This window comes from Rhinolophus ferrumequinum, chromosome 6, assembly GCF_004115265.2.
Source record: "Rhinolophus ferrumequinum isolate MPI-CBG mRhiFer1 chromosome 6, mRhiFer1_v1.p, whole genome shotgun sequence".
NCBI lineage: Eukaryota > Metazoa > Chordata > Mammalia > Chiroptera > Rhinolophidae > Rhinolophus > Rhinolophus ferrumequinum.
Window position 1 is genome coordinate 64003990 of NC_046289.1, and position 22303 is coordinate 64026292.

At 40.0% G+C, this 22303-nt stretch overlaps 2 protein-coding genes across 4 annotated transcripts in view; one reads left to right on the forward strand and one right to left on the reverse strand.

Annotated features, from left to right (window-relative positions):
• CHP1 (calcineurin like EF-hand protein 1) overlaps positions 1–10191 on the reverse strand; it is a 33494-nt gene extending 23303 nt beyond the window's left edge. The window contains exons 1-2 of the mRNA XM_033108201.1: positions 10039–10191; positions 1638–1710 (exon numbers count right to left, since the gene is read on the reverse strand). Of these exons, the coding sequence (XP_032964092.1) occupies positions 1638–1710; positions 10039–10105 (140 nt within the window). The 5' untranslated portion in view covers positions 10106–10191. The remainder of the gene's footprint in view (positions 1–1637; positions 1711–10038) is intronic.
• Positions 10175–22303, forward strand: part of EXD1 (exonuclease 3'-5' domain containing 1) — a 28066-nt gene continuing 15937 nt past the window's right edge. Inside the window, exons 1-5 of one of the 3 annotated variants that reach the window (XM_033108199.1) lie at positions 10528–10625; positions 12935–13120; positions 17546–17614; positions 20452–20509; positions 20803–20930. In XM_033108199.1, coding sequence (XP_032964090.1) covers positions 12988–13120; positions 17546–17614; positions 20452–20509; positions 20803–20930 — 388 coding nt within the window. In that variant the 5' untranslated portion in view covers positions 10528–10625; positions 12935–12987. Of the gene's footprint in view, positions 10473–10527; positions 10626–10654; positions 11014–12934; positions 13121–17545; positions 17615–20451; positions 20510–20802; positions 20931–22303 lie in introns of those variants that run through there. The other 2 variants (XM_033108198.1, XM_033108200.1) reach the window with 2 other exon arrangements.

Consider the following 22303-nt stretch of genomic DNA (forward strand, 5'->3'; position numbering starts at 1 on the left):
TCAGTTAATTAAGAATAAAATTACCATACACCCAAATCAGATATATATCCAAGAGAATTAAAATGTCCACACAAAAATGTTCGTAGCAGCACTATTCATAACAGCCTAAAGGTATAAACAACCCAAATGTCCACCAACCGATGAATGGATAAACAAAATGTGGTACATACACCTAATGGAATACCCCTATTATTCAGCCAAAAAAGGTACAACATGTATACCATGATACATACTATAACATGGGAGAACCTTGAAAACATGTTAAATGAAAGAAGTCGGTCACAAAAGGCCACATATGTATGATTCCATTTATACGAAATATCCAGAGAGATAAAGAAAGTAGATTAGTGGTTATCGGGGCAATCACTAAGGAGGAATAGGAAATGGCTGCTTAATGGGTAAAAGGTTTCCATCTGTGATGAAAAGTGTTCTGGAAGTAGACAGTGGTTATGGTTACACAATGTTGTGAATACACTTAATGCTAGCTGATTGTACACTTTAAAATGGTAAATTTTAGGTTATATGTATTTTGCCTCAATCAGGAAAAAAAAGAAGAAAAAGCACCTCGTGTGGTCCTCGCACATGGTAGATACTCCACAGTCGTTGATTTTAATGACTGTGCAGCACGGTTTTGGTCCCTCCCAGCTTCCAATGACCGTGGAATTTGCCCTGAACAAATGGATTTACCTATGGATTTACCAGCATCCTCTAGCTCTTCTGCCTGAGGATTATGCACAAAGAGTTAGCAACTGTGTTCCTTCCCCGCTTCTGCTACATCCCACAACTGTACTAGAAGCCTTCAAAGAAGTTCTCAACGGCCTCCTGCCAGCCACCAGAAAGGCAGGCAGCTTCATTCTATACCAGTCAATCAAAGCTGAGGAGCCATAGTCACAAAAGGCTGTTACTGAGAGTTAGGTTGGGAGGTGGTAGTCAGGAATTATTTCATTTGACTATGATTAAGACAATTACAAATATGAAATTATAGCATTACACTACTCTGAAATCACACGCCTACTCTAGACCAGTGGTACTTTGGACATTCAGGGTAGAAAAGTCTTTGTTGTGGGAGGATGTCCTGTGCATTGTGGGATGGTTAGCAGCATTTGTGGCCTCTACCTACTAGACAAGGGTAGTATTCCCCAATCAGGACAGTCAAAAATGTCTCTGGAAACGGCCCTCAGTGGAGAACCACTGCTCTGGACTAAAATATTGAATATCTTATCTAACATTAATACATATAAAGTGACGTACCCTAGGGCTATGGATTGTGTTGGAAAATGAGAGGAGAGAGGACAAAACAACCTGACTACCTTACATTGCTACAGGTCAAAAGCTAGTATGTTTGGGAAAGGGCTGTGGGAAAACTCAAGAAGAGACAGCTGAAATCTCAAAAGTATGTCCGAAGGACCAGAACAATGGCCACCCAAAGTAAGGGGAACTGAGCAAAGCAGCAAGCACCGACTGATAAATGTACTGCTGCTGTTCTGCTTATTTAACTACCTTTTGGATCAATGATGCTCAAAGACCAGTGAAGAAAGGGTCCCTGCTCTCCGCATGCTGGATGCCTACCAGGCCTGTCCTTGGGATAAAGGCAGCTATTCAGACATTGCCAGAAAATATGGAAAGGAACTGCCTACCTGAGAGTCCCGTTCTCTCCTTTGTCCAGGCTGGTAAACCGACTGTAGAGGCGGGTGATCTGACTGTGGGAAACTAAAGAACACAAAATTAGTCCCAGTTGGAGCAGTTGCCCTCCATTCAAACTGAACCCCCTGTGGCCCTTCGGAAGCCAGCTGTCTTTCTGGTCCAAGCCCGCCATTAAATGCTTCACAGTGAGCAAAATGGGGGGATGTCTCCACTCTAACTCATCTCTAGAGTGAAAGCAGAAAATTTAAAGCTAAAGAATGAAAGGAATTAGAAAATAAACTAAATGAAGAGCAATCAAAATTGACTAGTAAGTCTAGGCTTACTTAAGAGTATATGTTAAGTGTCAGGTGGTTGAGATTTAACAACACAAAGCCAATTTTAGTTTAAAAGGAAATTGTGAAACTTTCACCTTTCAGTGCCCTGACTTAAAGGTTATAAAAATGCATTAATTGTTTTTGATTAAAAACATACTTATTAATCATTTTGCTGTTTCAGGCTGGCACTGCTGGGTAGGTAACTTGTACTGAATTTAAGATTGGGGCACATAGGGGGGTGGCCGGTTAGCTCAGTTGGTTAGAGTGTGGTGCTGAAGATCGGGGTACGTCAGATTCTATTTTAAAATCTGGTTTAGTATTAGTGCTTTATCTTTTCCCTCAGTACTGACCTTTCCCTCAGGTTTGGGTCAGCCTCTTTTCTGTGACTACAAGAGCTCCACTGAGTTCTCAGTAAAGGAACGGGCTCCAAGAAAGTAAATTAGGCAATTTGTACAATGTCATGTTATCAGATGACATCTAGAAGGAAGCTACTCTGATAGTTTTGGGTTAACTCAGGTACTAGCTGACAATTAAAATGAGGTAATAACTACAGGTATACAATAAAACTTTGAAAAACACAAAAAAGGAATTTCTGGGAAATAGTTTAGTCTCCTGGATGACTGGAGGTAGAAGGGAAAAAACAGTTATCAAAGGAGAAGAGACAACAGCTCAAAAAAGGTGTGGCAAGGGTGGACTTTGTCCCAGGCTGTACCTTCAGGGGTTTAAAGGGGTGGCTGAAGGAGTTATAATAGTTGTCATCCTCCCTCAGCTCAAGAAACAAAAACCTACTTGTGGTTTTAGGAACAACGGGACAAAGCCAACAGGGGCACAGCACGAGAAGCAGAAAGCAAGTGGCCCAGATCAAGGCTGAGAGGACAAACTAGGTGCAGCTGTGGATGCTTTAGGGTCAGGTTTCACCCCAAGCTGGGCTCTGTTCTGTACTAGCTCTCTCAGGAGAGCAGAGGAGGAATCATTCCCAGCCAGGGCAGAGCCAGCAGGGGTCCAGGCACTGAGGAGGCCCTGTGGCCCTTTCTGCCGGCCAGGCAGGTGTGAATCGCTCGGTACAAAGAGTACACTCCTGGGAGGGTCAGGTGGACTGACGGATTCCATTCAAGGCACCAGCGCTTGCCCGTGAGGGGTGAGTGAATGGGGCTGTGGAGGGAACTCACCGAGTCCACGAGAGCAAGGTGGCGAAGTGTCTGGCACACGGTAAGCACTTCAGGTTAGCTATTAGCATCATCATCCTTACACCAGGAGCCTGAGGGTACAGTTTTCCCGCTACACTCATTAATCTGCACCTTTCTTCTGACTCTGCCAGCCACAGCCCTGTCTTCTGGAATGTGACCAGTTTACTCTGGCAATGGCCTTGGGCCTCAAAGGCTACTCTACAACTCAAGTTCCCTTTAGTTTCACCAAAAAAAAAAAAAAAGAGTCAGTTAATGAATGACTAACTTTCTCAAAAGATTTTTTTGAAAAACCAAAATTTGTTCACACTCTCATTATCACTGTTTTCATTTCTTTATATACCACCTAATATCAGTCACGTGTCCACTTAACATAGTTGTAAGAGCTTACTTTTCATATAAGTCATCATTTTTCTATGTTGCTTTAGAGTCCTTTTTAATAACTGTGTAATATTTAGTCCACTGAATCAGTTTTTAGTATATTATATATTTCAGATTACTTTTCTTTAACCAGGAAAACATTCAAATTGAAAAGTCTCCCTAACTACCAAGTTCCCCAGTCTCCCTTGCCAGAGGCAAACACTATTACCAGTTTCTTTTGCATCCTTCCAAAAATTCCATGTGTATATAGAAGCACGTACAGCAATTTATACAATTTTAAAACGGAAAGGAATGTCCAACCCTTTCAACTAACAAGTGAGCCATCAGACACCTTTTGGATGTAGATCATCATCTGAAAGAACTAAGCACTGAAACCTCTTATAGTACGATTTTTTAGAATTCCCTTCATAAGTACCGGTAAAGCATTACAGCCCACATTTCAGGAAAAAAGACCAGTTTATGGCTGCCTGAGTTCAGAATTTATCAATATGTTACAAATAAATAAGTAGCCAAATAACCACAAAACTGCTATCTTCGAAGACAAACTGGGCTATGTGGAAATCAGTGGAGAAATGTACAACCAAATGACAACTTTTAACAACTCAATACCGCTGCATCTCAATCTAGCTCCTAAATTTCCGAACTAATGATATGATGTTGTTACAAAGAACTGTTGAAGAAGAAGGGGGGAGAGAGGATGGAAGGAGGGAGGGAGAAGAAAAACAAGATTTAAAGCTTTAATTTAGGCACTAAATCCACCATGACCAAGAATATAAAGTAACGTTCAAGGCAGAGAGCTCAGAGCAACTTCAAGGAGCAGAAAGGCATTGGAAAGGCCACAAATGCAAGGAGGGTAAGTTTCCAGTAAACTATTCTCACCAGGACAGGTGCCCCAAACCTTCAAAGGAAGTCTCAAGAGCTGACAGTTACTCTCAAAAAAGGCTGTACACATGGACCTCTCTTGAATGAAGCTGTATTTTTCTCCCTTGATGGGCAAATAATTATTTTATATAGTTGAAAGATTACTTAGAAAACCCTGCAAATCTTCCTGACTACAAACCTTTCCATCATCACTGCCTTGAGCTCAGAGGAGGGAGGCTTTTCAGAGAAGCGCTAAGACTAAGGAGAAAAGGCAGAGGGAAAATTAAAAATGAAGAGGGAGGAAGAAAAAAGTTATTTTGCCTTTGCCTTTATCCTGTATCTTAATGCAGAAGAACAGACCTACATACCAATCACACAAGTGCAACCGAAGGTAATAAAACCACGCAAAAACTTCACTTCTTTAAAACGACAACTTTTTCTCTTTCTCCTTGATTCAAACTGGCCTTGTCTAGTCTAATCGCACCATGACTCACTGGTTTCTTTCCGTTCCTTATCCTTCCACCTTTGCACACACTGCCTGACCACTCCCTTAATTCTTTAGCCCTTAGGACATCAGATTCTGATCCACATCAAACAGTTTTAGGAACGAAGCTTCTGCTGTCCACAGAAAGAGTTGCAGTCAACTGAAAGTTGTGTTTCAGCTCCAGACCCGTGAAGGCAGAACGATCCACAATGCCATAACTGACATCAGGACTTACTTGATGCAATGGTCAACTCACTACCTCCTACGCGAGCCCCACCCACTCAGGGGATCCCAGGACCCCAACTCCCTTGGCCGACCATGACCAATGATCGTTCCCCTATATGAACTATCTCCTAGAAACCACTGGGGAGCCGGGTCTTTGAACGTTAGCACACTTGTGTCTCTGGGCTCCATGCCACTTCCTTTACTTTCTTTGCTACACACTCCGGTTTGTCTTACTGGGCTTTGATGCGCGCAGGCAAATGAACCCTGTGAGTCTGGTAACAGTTACTCTAGATAAAAGGTTAAGATGTTGAAGCCTACACCCCATCCATGCCTCCTGAACACTCCACACCCTAACATTTTCCGTGTTTTCCTTGACAAGAGGACTTCAAGAGCTGGCCTACCTACTCTCTTAGGGAAACTATAGATGAAAAGAGACTTAAAAGACATTAAAAAAAGAACACTACTTCTTACAATTGCAGAGATTTGAATATGGACTTACTGGTAGACATTATACTAGAATTATTGTCAACTTTCTTAGATGTGACACCAATACTGTGGTTATGTGGGGGGGGATCCCTATTCTCAGGAGATACATGCTGAAGTATTCAGATAGCTGCATTTTCAACTGGTTCATCAAAATATATACATAGATAGCAAAACGTTAACAACAGATGTGTTATAGCTGTTTAATATACTATTTTAACTTCTCTATATTTTAAATTTTTCATCATAAGTTGGGGGCAGAGGGGGAAGTACAGAGCTTTACAAATTACTTAACCCCAAACCAGCTAAAAATGTTAGTTATATGTTCATTTCCATTGCAATAGGAGCTAGAAGTCCCTTTAGAGACTTACGGCATGGCAGGTGAGGGCCATGAAGGGGCCCTGAATTTTGGCCTGAAGTGGAACTTCCATTTACACTGTAGTCCCAGAAATTATTCTCAAGCAATTGACTTTGCCAGGCTGGGTTCTTTGTTGCAATTGTACAGAAACCCACTCTACCGTGTTTCTCCGAAAATGAGACCTAGCCGGACCATAAGCTCTAATGCACAGTATAAGACCAGGTCTTATATTAATTTTTGCTCCAAAAGACACATTAGAGCTGATGGTCTGGCTAGGTCTTATTTTGGGGAAACATGGTAGTTCTTTCATCACTACATCCATCAAACAAAACCTCACCAGCCTGTGAAACTTATTTCTAAACCTGTTCAACACCCTCCTCATACAAAATGACACCAGTAGCTAGACACTAAAAATAAATGAATCTGCATTCATTACTACTCAGTTGGCATGAATTGTTTTTCACAGATTAAGTGGCTATTTTTTTAAGGTTTCAAGTAATTAACAGCCAGTTTATTAATGAATTACTTATTAATTATTATTAAGTGAACTAAGGGTGGAGATTACAGAAACTTCCGAGATACTTGTGACCTTCCCCCAATGACAATTTTTATTCAAATGAGTTTTAATTTATAGAAATGCTAAAGTGTGCAAGAATTAGCTAACAGAACAAAGACAATATAGCAAATGTTTTATGCCAACACAAAAATGTTATTAGTATTTTTTAAACTATTAGTAACAACAGGATTTCTAATCCTTTAAAAATTCTATTGCCTTAGAATTGGAAAAACAGCATCTGTACTCGATTCCTAATCCAATGCCCCCTGAAAACAGGAAAAGTATGAAATGCTGTCACCTCCCCTAATTACATAGACCTAGAGATAGTTTTTATAACTAGCACATGCAAATGGTATTTTCCCAATAAAATGATTGTTATCTATGGTTCAAAATAGGGGTGGCCAGTTAGCTCAGTTTGTTAGAGCGTGGTGCTAATAACACCAAAGTTGCCAGTTCGATCCCCACTTGGCCCACTGTGAGCTGCGTCCTCTTTAAAAACAAACAAAAACAAACAAAAAAAAAACCCCACCTCGTTCAAAATAATAAATGCTAACGTTTACCTGGCATCACATACCAGGCACTATTCTAAGGAGTTTACATAATTTATCTCATTTAATCTCCATAAGAATCCTATGAAGTGCGGACTATTATTACCATTTATAGATGAAACTGAGGCTTATGGGTAATTATTACCTAGAGTTCCTTTCCTAGAATCACTTAGATACTAAATTTCAAATACCGACTAAACTAGTGATACATGGATTCTAATCAATTTAGACTTATGAAAAATGTTTAAATATAATCATTAATTGCAATGCAAAGCTTTTACATTGAACATAAAGTCAATTTTCCTCAATTATGCTACATTTTCTTACTGGCAAAGGTAGCAGTGAAATGTCTTATACTTGTTCTTAACTCGAAGTGCTTCTGATTGATAGTTCCTCAAATTCTTAATAAAACAAGAAACACATGAAAATAGGGCAAATTCCACCTCTTTACCCTACCCTCAGGCATCTGTTGTTTTTATTCTTCTAAACCTTTTGCATCACGCTAAAATTACGACTTTAAAAATCAGCTCTACAATAATATTGCAATAATTATGTATGATGTCAGATGAGTACTAGACTTATTGGGGTGATCACTTTGTAAATTATAAAAATGTCTCATCACTATGTTGCACACCTGAAACTAATATAATATTGTGTGTCAACTATAATTGAAATATTTAAAAAATAAGATAAAATAAAAATCAACTCGGCTAATGGGCACTAAAAGGATAAACTGATGGCTCAACTCCCAAGGTGGAGGAATGACTGACAGTATGGGGGGAGGGGAGAACGCTCCTGGAAGCCACCCCAAAATGCCCGAAGTTAATTTATCCAAATCTAACCCATTCATGCATCAAGGCCCAATTCTTGTCCTCTACAAGGCCAGCAGCACAAGGACTGTCTCCCCTGAGTTCTGCAGGTGGGTCCCACACAATTTCAGTTACCTTCCGTTGAGATGCTAATCCCAACGCTTGTGGTGGACATTTTTTGTCACCACCTGCTTTGAGTACCTAGCACAGTGCTGAATACACATTGCAAAAATTCAATAAGCTTGTTTCATTAGGCTTTCTGGCTCAATACATACATTTGCCTTGGTTGTGGTTAAGAATCTCCCTTCGCTTGCTTTACTTTTTGCCAACTAGAAAAACAGCTCTTCCAGGAATACTTAGTTCTGTGTCCACAAGTCACACGATAAAATAACCAACAGTCCTATAGCAATCCACGCCCTTTTCATTTGGTCAAATGTATTAGGTTGGTAAAAAGTACTGCAGTTTTTGCAATTGTTGGTAACCTTTTAAACCTCAATTACTTTTGCACCAACCTAATAAATAAATCAGAATGGGATTACTGCTCCCTTCATCTTGAGGCAAAAATAGCTTTTTCCTATCCTCACTATAGTTTACACTTCCTCATTAATGTGACTTTTATTTTAAGCACAAATGCTTTAACTCTATTGTTACCTTAGACCTAATGTAGTTCTTATATTTAGAAGTATAGCCAGAGGTCATGGCCACAAAATGTAATAAAATGCTTGCTGAATCCAAACTGCCTACATTTCCACTCTTGGAGTTAGAGTGTCAAAAACAGACCATGAGGTCAAGTGGCCAAACAGGTACTGCACATTACAAACAGCTAACTACTTTCTGTTATTCATCCAAAATCATGAAAAGGACTGCACTGGTAGAGGGTGAGCTCATCACTGTTAAAGGTCTTTATGGAGAGGCTTAATGGCCATATACTGTGTTTCCCCGAAAATAAGACCGGGTCTTATATTAATTTTTGCTCCAAAAGTCCTATTAGGGCTTATGTTCAGGGGATGTCATCCTGAAAAATCATGCTAGGCTTATTTTACGGTTAGTTCTTATTTTCAGGGAAACACATCTTATCAGGGGATGCTGAAAGCAGTAAAGCACTCTGACAAGTACTGGGACTAGATAACATCCCTTCCGACTTGAAGGTTCTAGAAAATTGAATTTGTCAGAAAGCTCAGGAGAGCATTTAATTTATCTCAGGCCATCAATGCCTGAGTACCTCTGTAATTCCCCCTGCATCCTTTACTATTACCTGCATATAAGCCACTGCATTACTTACTGGTCACCTCATTATCAAAGATTGCTATCATTCAGAGACAAATCTCAGATGCTTACATAACTCGTGGAAAATACAAGAGTCACAATGGATTATTAAGAAGAGAAAATACTGTATGCAGTATTAAGGGCTATACAAATGTATGTGATGGTGTTCACAGAGCTGCTGAATTCTTAAAGCCCTGTTACCCCTTTGTTCAGGTTAATGAGGAAGAGAATCAGTTCCTAGTACAAACTCACACAGATTTTTGGAGCACATCCAATTTCCATAGCGACCGCATAAAGTACACGAGCACAGGAGAAATCAATATATCGGAAATTAGCATCCTCACTGCAAGTAAAAACTAGTGGTCACAGCATCCATGCTTTTTCTCTACAAGTTCAGAAGTCTTACACTCTCAGACCCCTGCTTCTTTAAAGGTCTCCAAAGTCTTACTATACTATCTTGCTTTCTGTGTCTATTTTCCCAGTTGTGGCAAGAATTTGTGACTTCCCACAGATGTCAGTGGTTAAGTCCTTGCCCAGAAACGTCACAGTAACGGATCATGTTTTCTACAGGTCCGTCCAGAGTTCCCGAGTTTGAGCATCGTGAGAAGAAAGGTAAAAGAAAGGAGTTCGGGGGTTTTCGTGAGCAGGGGGAGAAAAGGGTGGTGTCTGCGTTCTACGGGTGGTCGCAACTCCCGCCTTTGGGGCGAAGGACAGCCCCCCCTAACAGTCAGAACCCCTGTCCGGGTAGCTGTAGCTGGAAGAACAGGTCCTCCAACCCTCGGCCTCGAAGCTCCAGCGCTGGAGGCTGCCCAGCACCCCCGCAAACTCCGGGTACCGCAGCTCCAGACCTCAGCGCCAGCCGCCCTCGGTCCTGAAGCCAGCCGCAGGAGCCCGGCCGAGTTCCCACCCTCCTCCCCGAACTCACAGCCAGTCTCCTTCTTGATCTCCTCGAGCTCTTCGTCCCGCAGTAACGTGGAGGCCCGAGACCCCATCACCGAGCCGGAAGCTCCTCCGGGAGCGGGGGGCCAGAAGCGACGGCGGCGACAGGAGGGAGGGAGGGAAGGGAAGAAGGACCAGGGGTCAAGAAGGAAGAGGGCAGCGTTACCACTGCGGACCGGGGAAGGAACCCAGGGCTAGTGCGCGGAGGAGGGCGGCCCGACAGGCGGCCAATCAGAAGCGAGGCTACGCCCGGCGCAGCAGCAGACGTCGGCGCTCGCAACCCCAGCCCTGAATGAATCAGCCCAGTGCCAGGTGGAGTCTCGCTAAAGACGGACCACGCCCCCGGAACCGTGATGCAACCGGTCTTAAAAGGGCAATGCCACTCTGACCCTAGTGACCGCAGTTAAAAGGGCAACGCCGGTGAGTCACTGTTTTCATAACAAATTAACCTGCGGCAGCGTAGCCGAGCAGTTTCTCACAGAACTCACACTAGAAATCCCACCCTACGGGTGGCACGGATTGCTCAGAGAAACAATAAAAATAGAGAAAACGTCGCGTAGGGGGAACGCTAGGGTGTGTCTCCTGGGAACGGCATGCTGGGAGTTGCACCTCCTCCAGTTTTCAGGCGTCTCTCTCCTTCCGGCCGCTGGAGACGCTCGGGAGTCGGCTTCGGGGCCTCTCACCGAGTGGCTCCTCCGCAAACAGCCGCGACTTTTCGTTCGGCTGGGTTGGCTCGGCTCAGCCGCGCGGGTGCCCCGCGCTGCGTACTTTTCTCCAGTCCTTGGATAACCGCCACCGCGGGCTTGGAACTCGCCGAGAGTTCTTCCTTCACTGTCCCTCTCTTTTTAGTTCGGCTGAAGCTCGAGGAACTCACCATTTGGCTGAAATTGAGACAGGATTTCCCAAACTTCCTTCGGAAAAAAAAACCACACCTAACGGCAGAGGAGAGTGAATTCATAGCGTATGGGCCCGCCTTTTACTTGAAATTTCTTATTTTGCCTTAAAAATAAGGAGTTGTCCATTGTAGTCTTAACAGTATATTTTTGTTTTCTTGAAAACGTTTAAATGCACCCGTTAAATTAGTACACCCTCTCAGATGAACCAGTTCTTTGCCTGTGGTTTTCATGCCTTTCTTGACACCCCCTCTCTACCCCTCGAGTGTTACCCTTGTGCAGAACTGATCCGAGATATGGAGGAACCAAATTCTGACCGTTAGCCTTGGTAGCTAAGCACTAGGGGACGCAGCAAGCTTCCCAGGTCAACTTAGGGAAGGAGTTTCAAGCTTTACCTAAGGCTTGACGGCTCAGCGTGAGATTGAGGTTCTAGTCTCACTGAGTTGTCTTCATGATTGATCTGCTCTTGTCGGGCCTAGTGAAGATGTCTGCCTTCATATACAGTGTGACATCTGATAACAGGAGCTTCTTTTTATCTTGCGAGTAGGGGTATGGGAGAAAAACCTTGATGTCTGCGACCTGAATGACGCTTTTCGGAGGCTGCCTTGAAGCCCATTCGTAGATCCTGATGTTACCTTTTCCTTCGTAATCTTGAATCTTAACCATTTGCAGCTGTCCTCAGTCAAAGCTTTCTTTGCTTTGTTAATGTTTTTATAATTTAACATGTCTTAAATATCCTTATTGTCCAAGCCTTTATTTCCTATAAATCTTTTAAAAATGTAAATTATTTTTTGCCCTTAGTAAGGGCTGGTTTTACTAGTTTTATGTCCTCGTGTTTCTCTAAAAATTCCCCTTTTGCCTGTTGGATTGACTTGAATACAGAAGAATTATTTTCTTAGGCACTCTGGTGGCTTGCTTGTGTTATGTTCTCTCTGGATGCATAACACTTGGTCTTGCCGTAGACTACACACATCCTCCACTAGGAGCCTGGTTTTAGTTCAGGTTCCATTACCTTCTAAATGTGTGACTTGGGGGAGGTGTCTTAAATCTTTAAGCCTCAGTTTCTACATCTGTAATATATTTGTTGTAGGCAACAAATATTTGTGCAAGCACTTGCTAGACTTTAAAATATAAAAATATAGGTTATTGATGTAGCTAAAAATGCTATGTAACTTCTCACTTTCTTCCTAGTTGAATTAGGCCTTAGTTATTTTGTCAGCGTTTTATAGCTAAAGTGGATTGCATATTTCACTGGTTGACTATTGCTGGTGTGGCAAAGGCAAGTAGCTTTTAAATTTAAACCGCCGTAGAGGAACATTTATCTAGGGTTCTAAATACAAGACTACCCCAAGTAACAGGATTGTTCCAAAAGATACTTTTTTAAAAAGCATTCGTCTTTTAAATTATAGTATTACACTAAAGAATATGCATATATACTATGAATGATAGTTATTTCTACAAGGTAAAGTTTTTTTCTTTGTATATTTCTTCATTGTTATCATTCTTTATAATGAGCATACATCATTTTTATAAAAACAGTTGAATTTTACAAAATCAATGTATAGCACATGACTGGTTGGTGATACTACAGCAGTCCAGTCCCTGAGCTGTGGCCAGGGTTGGGTGGGATGACACTTGCAGTGACGTGGCAGCTGGATTGGATAAAATGATATGTGTATGTACCATTAAACAACCTCTAAATGTTCTGCTGGTTCATTTAGCTAAGGAAGGAAAGGTGGTATTACCCCATTTTATAGACAAAGAGACCAAGCCTGCCTTGCCCCAAGTCTTACGGCTTTCAGTTTCCCATGTATAAATTAGAGTTGGTACTTGCATGATCCTTTTCTCATTATCACTCTAAAAAGATGAACAAAACTGAGTTACTCTAATATTTTTATTTTTCTTGTTGCTTGGGGGTATGGGGCAAGGGAAAATAGCCCCACTCTCCCCAAAATATTTAAAAAATCATAGATCTCTTTTATTTTCAAGTGTACGGATACTGAAAGAAGATTATTTGAAGACTGCTTTTGGAATCAAAAAGCATGGATCCCAGCAGTGACTACCATTTCCTCAATCAGATTTTGTGGAGAAGGGTGAAACTCACATTGGTTTGTGGTGTCTTTGAGGGAGTGCTCCAGCATGTGGACCCTAACAGGATTGTTGTCCTGAAGAAAGGTCTCATTTTATTTTGCATAGTATTCTGCCTTTTACGAGATTAATAACTGGGTTTAGGTGATGGCTCTATGCTCCATTAGCAGCTGGGAAGGAGGCATCATTCCTATTTTAGGGGAGGGGTAGGAGGTAGATTAGAATGCTCTTTTCCCTAGCAGAGCAACATGGCTGCTATACTAGCTTGTCCCCACTTTTATGCTTTTACTGAGGTGACAGTGGAAATTTTCAATATATAGAATTTTTTTTAACAGGGTACTTTTTAAAATTTCTCTCCATATGCACCTTGAAATTAAAAATCACTCTGTTAGATAGAATTGCTTTTGGCTTCAACAGACAAATTCACAAAGACAGTAAGGAGTTAATTTTTCTCATGCAAAAAGAAGTCCAGAGGTAGGCTGCTGAGGAATAGTGCAGAGGCTCAAAGATGCCAGGATGGACCAGGTATCTTGTGCTCCTGCTCTGCCACCTTAGGGATCATCTGTTATCCTCATGGGGACAAGGTAGCCGCAATACCTCCCAGCTTCAATTTCAGTTCATTGTAAAGAGTACAGCTCAGGAACAGCCAAATGGAAGAGATGCATCGGGCAAGTATGTGGAAAGGGGCTTGGAGTTTCCATGCCTTCTCTGGGCATACCACCTTCCTCCCTCCACCACGTGCTCACCTTGAAGTTCCAAGATATACCTTTTATTCAGCTAGAATACTGACTTGCTAGGGTTGTTGTTTTCCTGGCATGGTAAGTTTTCAAGTTCACAATTCAAACATGTATAAATGGCCATTAAGAGATCAGTGTTATTGTTAAACCATACTATGAGTTAAAATAGACTTGTGGACTAGGATTGGATTATACTAGGCTTTTGCAATATTAAGTCATTCATTTATCATTTACTGATAGTTTCATATCCCAGGCACCGTCTTAGGTACCAGGGATACAGATAAGAATAAAATTGTCCCTGTTCTCCTAGTAAGGAGACAGATAAGCAAGTAGAAAGACATACAGTAATGCAGTGTGATATCCTCTCTGGTAGATGGATGCACAGATGGTATGGAAACACAAAGGTTCAGGTAATTTAGATCTGGGACTGGTAGAGGCTTCCCAAAGGAGGAATTGGTGATGGAACTTCATCTGGAGGAGTAGAGGGTAACTGGATGGGAAAAAAGGGGAAGTTGTTTTAAGTCAGTGGTTCTCAAACTTTATCTGTGCATCAGAATCACCTAGAAGACTTGTCAAAACGATGCTGGGCCCCCTCAGAGTTTTTGATTCTGAAGGTCTGGCGTGGGGCTCAAGTATTCACATTTCTAACAAGTTTCTAGGAGCTACTGATGCTGTGCTGGGGAAGCAGACTTGGAGAGACCCGTTGTTCTCAGCAGAAGTAGTAGCATGTACAAAAATGTAGAGACGTGAAAACTTGCTGCATTCAGATAACCTCAGTAAATTTCAGTGTGAGGATGTAGTGAGAGAGAAGGCTGAGGTAGGCACCAGACAGATGAGAAGGACCTTACATATCATAGCATTTGGACAATTCTGAAAGCAAGAAGGACCATCCTGAAAGATTTTTCAGTGGGAGGCATATACATTTTCAAATTAGTTGCCTGAGATTTTTAATGCTGAGGAACCACACTCAGCTGTTAGAAACAGATTCGCTTCCAGTGGCTTAAACAAATTAGGAGTTTGTTCTCTCGTATAAAACAAGGCAGACATCCTGGGGCTACTGGGATGCTCCCCAAAGTTTGCAGGGATCCAGGATTCTTCGCCTTTCTGCTCTGCCATCTTTAGTACATGGTTTCAAATCTCAAGGTCATATGGTATGTGGTGGAGGAGGAAGAAAGATGGTGGGTTGGGGGTCTGGGTATTCCGACCTTCTGAGTCAGTTCCCTTAAAGAGATACTCTAAAAGTCCAGTAGACCACCATTACCACTGTCTTTGGGGAGACTGAACACGTTGCTATTCTGAATAAATGGCACCGAGTAGACAACAATCAGTAAATGCCACATGCTTGTTCAACAAAGCATTCAGTCCCGATCAAATGCCTTGGTGTATTTCTCTCTAGTCTTTAATTACACAGATTTATATAGTTGACATAAAAAGTCTGGTATACCATTTATACATTTTTTTAGTTAATTCTGTAACAAGCATTTTCTCATGTTATTTAAAACTTCAATTGAATGGCTAAATATTTTAAAGCAAAAAAGTTTCAAAATATTTGTTGTATTTCATAATTATAAGTTATAATTATGAAATACAATTTAGTATTTGTTATATTTAATAATCATTTTCTTAGGCATAGTTCCTAGATATGAGTTACTGGGTGAAAGTTACAGATGTTTTAAATGTTTTTGATGAATATTTCCAAATAGTTTTGCAACGGTCTGTGCCTTACTTTGCTACTAGTAATGTGTGAGTGAATTACAGTAAATAATCTGGCATTGAGGTTTAAAAAAACGCTCGTGTGTATCTTTCCTTAAGTTTTGCTAGTTTTATAGGCAAAAAGTGATATTGTATTTTTTATGTTTAAAAAATGTTCCTAAAGAGGCTGAACATATTTCTTTACGTGTTTACTAATTTTATGTACTACTTGGGCAAAGCAGGGAGTCACATTAATGACAGCAGTGTAAAGGAAGGATTAAAGTAGGGAGAAACTAGAGGCAAGGAGAACAGACAGGAACTATTCAGAGAATCAAGGGACCCAAGAAAGGGAAAATGATAGGGATTGGAGCTAAGACTGCAAGGAGTGGAGATGAGAAGACAGATTCTAGAAAGGCTTAGGAGATGGGACAAGTAACCTAGTTATATAATTATTATATAATTATATTATTATATATTATATATATATAATTATATATTATATATAATTATAAATATATAAATAAATATATATAAATAAATATATATAATAATATTTTATATTTTATATATATATTATAATATATATATAATATATAAATAAATATATATAATATATAAATATATATTATATATATTATATAATTATATAATCAAAGAGCAATGGAAAATAACGCCTACATTTATCATTCAGAAGATTAGGTGTATTAGTATTGTTGTTAGTTGATAGAAATGGGAAGAGGAGCAGGTTTGTTGGTCACTGGGAGAAGATAATGGTTTCCGTTTGAAAATCTTATAGTAACCCTGCTGTCAGTCAGTTGAAAATGTGAGTGGAGCTCAGAGAACTAATCCATACTGCAGAAATAACGGATGTCAGGACAAGGAAGTGGATGTGATCATTTAAGAAGAAGGAAAAAGGATGAAGAACATAATTCTGGGGACTATCAATGTGTAAGAGGCAAACAAAGATGGGAGAGGCAGCTGAAGAGACTGGAAGGAGCAAATAAGGAAATGGTAACACCGGATACAAAATGTGTATTAACATCTGGAGGCCTGGGTTTGGATGCTAACTGTCTTTTACTAGCAGTGTGACCTTGAGCAAGTTATTCATACTTTCTGAGCATCAGATTCCTCCATAATGGCGATAACGAAACGCCTATCTCATTCTGTTATGGGAGAATTCAGTGTAGGCAAATAATGAGCAGGGTGCCTGGCTCTTACCATTGGGGCAGATATGAGGAAAGGAAAGGAAAGGACTCCTATCAGAGAGAGTACTGCTGGCTTGGACTCGGTGCTCAGTGTGGTAGTTCTGGGTAACTAGGAGGAAAAGAACTCAACATGGTAACCTGTAAGCCAAGAAGAAAGGATAGAACAGTCTTGAAGGATGCATGGAGCCATGTATGACAAGACTCAACTTTTTTGGGGGGGATTTGAGAAATAGGCAGTTGGTGATCTTTGACCTCAGTCAGAATATATTCATTCAGTGGATGAGTAAGGGTAAAACTCAATTATTTTGGATTGCTGAGATGTGCAAATATGCAGCTGCTGTAAATACTTCCATTTAAAAAAAGGACACTGTACTGTAGACATGGTGTCTCAATTTCTCCTAACTCCTCTACCTGTTCACAGAAGAGCCAGGAGTTGGATTGTTGTCCCTGACAATATTTTTGAGCATGTAGCATGGTATGAACAGTGTGGACTCTGGAAGTAGTCAGCTACCTGACATTTTTTTCTGGAGTTAGGTGGAATAAAAATCATTTATTTTTAGTTAACACTAGGAAATATAATAAGTAGTATAGTCCTTAGCCCCAAGGGCCTCAGAATATTCTTGGGAGAAGTTTAAATCCAGTGTACTACTGTCACCCTTTTAGTTTCTATTGGAACATTCTGGGGTTCCCTCTGTTCTCTATGCTACTTGTTTCAATGATATTGCTTTGTAAGTTATTACTGACTTCATTTCTTGGGGAAAATAGTTCGGTGATTTTTATAAAACTCAGACTTGGGCACTTTGGAGAGGCATTGTATTTTCTTATAGTTTTCAGGAACATTATTTTTTATTAACCTAATGAATTGTTTTCTATAACAGTGAAGAATGTGGAGACTGGTAGAAGTGTCCCAGGAGTGAAGATGTTTTTCGGGCATGAGATTGTGAATGGTGAGACTTTCATGTTTCCTGAACCCTGGCATTGGGATTTACAGTAGTAATAAATTCACTGCTCTGCCTCATTCCAATATTTTTTTTAAAAAAAAGAGATTATCTTACCTTTAATATAGCATTTATGAACTCTTAAAGTTGGTATTTGAGAATTGACCCTTATCTTACTATGTTGGTAGAGACTATGAGCAGAATAGTCAGAGAGAATTTTAATCATCTTGCTTATACAATGCTAGGACTGCTACAATGTTAGGATGCTCATGACTAGAGTCAGCCAGCAAGCAGAGTGAGGAGGCTGAACAGAAAGGAATGGTCTTGTTCAGAAAGCAAGTTGACCACTACAGGCTCACATTGCATTCATAGTCCCTTGGCTGAAACCTCGGGGTCAAATGTTTCAGAATCCAGATTGTTCTGGACTTGTGGAAAACCTAACACACGGTGTATACTGTTCATATTATATAACACCTCAAGCTAGGCAGCACTCTGTAATAAAACACATTTATACAGAGAAAGGGGTGGATAATCATATTAAGTGGAATAGAATAGGACTATAAATAGAATGTCAATTAAGGTTTTGCTGCCAAAAAATTTTTGGTTTTCAGACCTTTTTAGATTTTGGAAATGCAGGAAGCAGCCTTGTTCTTTCTGCCAGTTTCAAAAGCCATTTAACGAGAGTAGGTCCAATTATTTGCCTAAAAGAATAGATATAGAACCTCATCTGGTCAGTTGCTTCAAGCCAAATGGGCTAAGAGGAAAGGGTTGGGAGCAAGAACTATTCTGGCTTTCAAGAACTCCAAAGCAGAAAGTCCTCCAAGGAAGAGTAAAGATCAGTAAGGGAGTGAGAGATCTGGGACTTCTTAGAGCTGTGCATTTCTTACCATTGGGGCAGATATGAGGAAAGGAAAGGAAAGGACTCCTACCAAAGAGAGAGTACTGCTGCTTGAAAGATTACTGTTTTTGATAGAAGTAGAATTTAGGGATAGATGAAAATTTCACCGAATTAGTGATTTCTGATCCAGACCCAGTTCAAGGCAGACAAGTCCAGACAGCTATCTAACTACTTTCTCACTGAGTATGTTACGGTAAACATTCTGTCCCTTGAATACCTTTTATAATGGTGGTGATGGTGGTGGTGGTAGTAGTGTGATTTTTAATTCTGTTCTAACTATTAGTCTTTGCAGAGGAGCAGAGCTCTGGACTGGCACAAAGCTAGGCTGTGGATGGATTTGTAAAGAGAATGGAAGGAATCACTATTGCCATCTCCCTAACGCAGGAGAAGGCTGACCACTGACTAGCTTTGTGATCTGTACACATGGATTTCATCTAAATTCTTTCTCAGAACTTGGCCTTTGTTCATAATTTTTAGGCTTAAAAGATGGCCTTCTCCTTCTTTGCCCTGTGACTCAATCAGCCATTGACAGGTCTCCCTGAAAAGCACCTTGAGTAAGAATTATCAAGATGAAGGATAATAATTGACTAATTAGTGACTGTTTTTAGTGAATTTCACTTTCTCTGCCTCAGACTCAATACTTCTAGATGGTGCAGAGAAAAGAGACATTTGACATATAGTGTCCCTGAGAGGCTTTTTCCTTGAAGTACCTAAGTATACTTAATTGAATCTAAGATGCTATTAATTATAAGGGACACTGTTACTTTTCCCACGCTAAGACAGAAAAGAAAACCCTGCTGATTAAATTGTCATGTGCATTTATTGTAAATTACATTCAATTTCAGAGCTGTTCAAAATGCATCTTAGAATCAATGACACAAAATATTTCCCTACATTCCCTGCACTGCTAGGTTAAAAATAAATAGTTTCAGAGTCTCTGTAGAATGTTTTTCTCATATATCTTTTTTGATTTCCAATCTAGCTTTTATTACCCTGAAATATTAATGTTCCAGCCTGTAAGAGTGAAAGGGACAGATCTGTAAATTATTTCAGAGAGATGCCCCAAGCAGTACATAGTGTGAGGGAAGGTGCATTAGGATGAGAATGAAGAGGAAAGAAGAGATATCTCTAGAACCAATCTGCATGACCACACAGATGCCCTGGAACAAAAAGGGTAAAGGGAAAATGTAGGGAGGTTCCTAATCCTGCTGAATGACAAAGAAAGTTACATAGGGAAATAATATTAGGAGTCTTCACAACCTAAGTGTCCATCAATAGACGATTGGATAAAGCAGTGGTATATATACACAATGGGATATTACTCAGCCATAATAAAGAATGAACTCTTACCGTTTGTGGAAATATGGATGGACCTAGAGGTTACTATGCTTTGTGAAATAAGTCACACAGAGACATACAAATACCATATGATTTCACTTATATGTAGAATCTAAAAAAATAAACAAAACAGAAACTCATAGATGCAAAGAACCAACTGATGGTTGCCAGATGGGAGGGGAGTTGGGAGAATGGGGGGAAAAGGTGAGGGGATTAAGCAGTTACAAAATAGTCACAGGGATGTAAAGTACAGCATAGGGAATATAGTCAATAATATTATAACTGTGTATAGTGTCAGGTGGGTACTTATTAGGGTGCTCACTTTGTAAGTTATATAAATGTCTATACACCTATACACCTGAAATTAATATAATATTAGACACCAACTGTAATTGAAAAATAAATAACAAAAAATATACTAGGAGTCTTTAGTACTTGGGATAGTCTTTTCTGCTCTGTTATTGCTGGCCAATGAAAGCCCCTATGTACGAACATTTCATTTCCAATTACTGTTTGTGGTGCACAAACTGTGGGTGGGGACAGACGGTGGTTAATTTATTTCAGATTGGAAAGTTTGTTGGGGATCATTTTTTTTTCTTTGATTTTGCAGTGGAGCTACTGGATGAAGTGGAACAAGGTGCAGTGAGAGAATCAGCATCTTCTGTTAGGTATGCTGGAGTCATTTCTTAATTATGATGTTATCCAAATGTACACGGTAAGAAGAGAAAGCCTTAACTCTAATTGACTTGGCTGGGTAATTCCTAAAATTGCCTGAAGTAATAGAAAAGAGAAGAAATTGATGTTTTCTTCCATCTTTAGATGGTATCAATGTAAGCAGTGGATGAATGAATCCTCTAGGAAACAGAGGTCCAGATTTCTTAACATTCATGTGTGGCAAAATCTGTGTATGGCGTTCGCAACAAAGAACAATTCACCTGAGTGTTGTTTTTTGTAAACGTAGTCTAAATACAGAAAGAACCAGGGTGGATAAAATGAAAAATGAAGACCTACATGTATGTGAGCCTCCTTCTCCTGCCCCTGAAGCACCAGCCACCTCTCTGCTGAATGACCTCAAGTACAGCCCATCAGGTGAGTACTGGGCTCTCCATTGTGGTTCAGAATTCTTCAGAGTTGGCCTAACCCTGAGCCAGGGTCCTATAGGGAATGCTCAGCTAGGCCATTGCTTCTAGGCTCTGAATTAAAATAAAATATCATGATTCATTTGTTTATTTAATGTTCGAGGGCACACTATGTCCAGACATTAGAGATACCGAGGTGTGTGGTATCCATGCCTTCATGGAGCTCGTGTAGGAAACAGACACTAAATAATTAAATAAGATAAATTAGTATAATACATAGTATGCTAGTGCAAATGCTATGGAGCAAATAAATAGAAGAGAAGAAGTCTGTGGAGAGGGTGGTTTTACAATTTAGGGCATCTAGGACAGGCCTCACTGAAATGGTGACATTTGAGTGGGTCAGAGCTGTACGGATATCTGTGGGAAATGTGTTTTAGGCAGAAAAAAGAAATGCACAAGTCCTGAGATAGGAACATGTTAGGATATTAACATAGAGCAAGGAGAGTAGTAGGAGATGAAGTGGGGTCAGTGGGTCATGGAGGACGTTGTAGGTCATTGCAAGGACTTTGGCTTTTATTCTGAAGTGAGAAGAAAAGCCACTGGAGTATTTTTTTGGATGTATCATTTCCCTAATGGCTAAGGACGTTGAGGAGCTTTTCATGTGCTCATTTGCCATCTGGATATCCTTGGTGAAATGTCTTCGTATCTTTTGCTCATTTTCTTATTGGATTATTATTATTCAGTGTCGGGAATTCTTTATATATTCTGGATACAAGTCTTTTCTCAGATAATTGCTTTGCAATATCTTCTGAGTCTGTGGTTTGGCATTTCATTCTCTTAAAGTATCTCTCAAAGAGTAGACCTTTTTAGTTTTAATAAAGTACAATTTTTCCATTTTTTTCTTGGATTATGCTTTTGATGTATTATCTAAGAAAGTTTTTTTCTAACTCAGAGTCACAAAGATTTTCTCCTATGTTTTCTTCTAGATGTTTCAAAGTTTTAGATTTTACATTTAGGTCTATGATCCATTTTTAGTTAATTTTTGGATATTGAGGTATGGATCAAAGTTCTTTTTTTTTTTTTTTTTTTGGCATTGGATATCCAATTGTTCCAGCACCATTTGTTGAAAAGACTATGTATTCTCCACTCAGTTACATTTGTACCTTTGTCAAAAATCAGTTGTCCATATATGTATAGGTTTATTTCTGGACACTATTCTGTTACATTGGTCTATTTTTCTATCTTTACAGCAATAATAGATTGTTTTGTTTACTGTTGATTTATACTTGGAATCAGGTGGTTTTAGTTCTCAAAGTTTGTTCTTTTTCAAAGTTGTTTTGGCTATTCTATGTTTTTTGCATTTCCCTATGAACTTTAGAATCA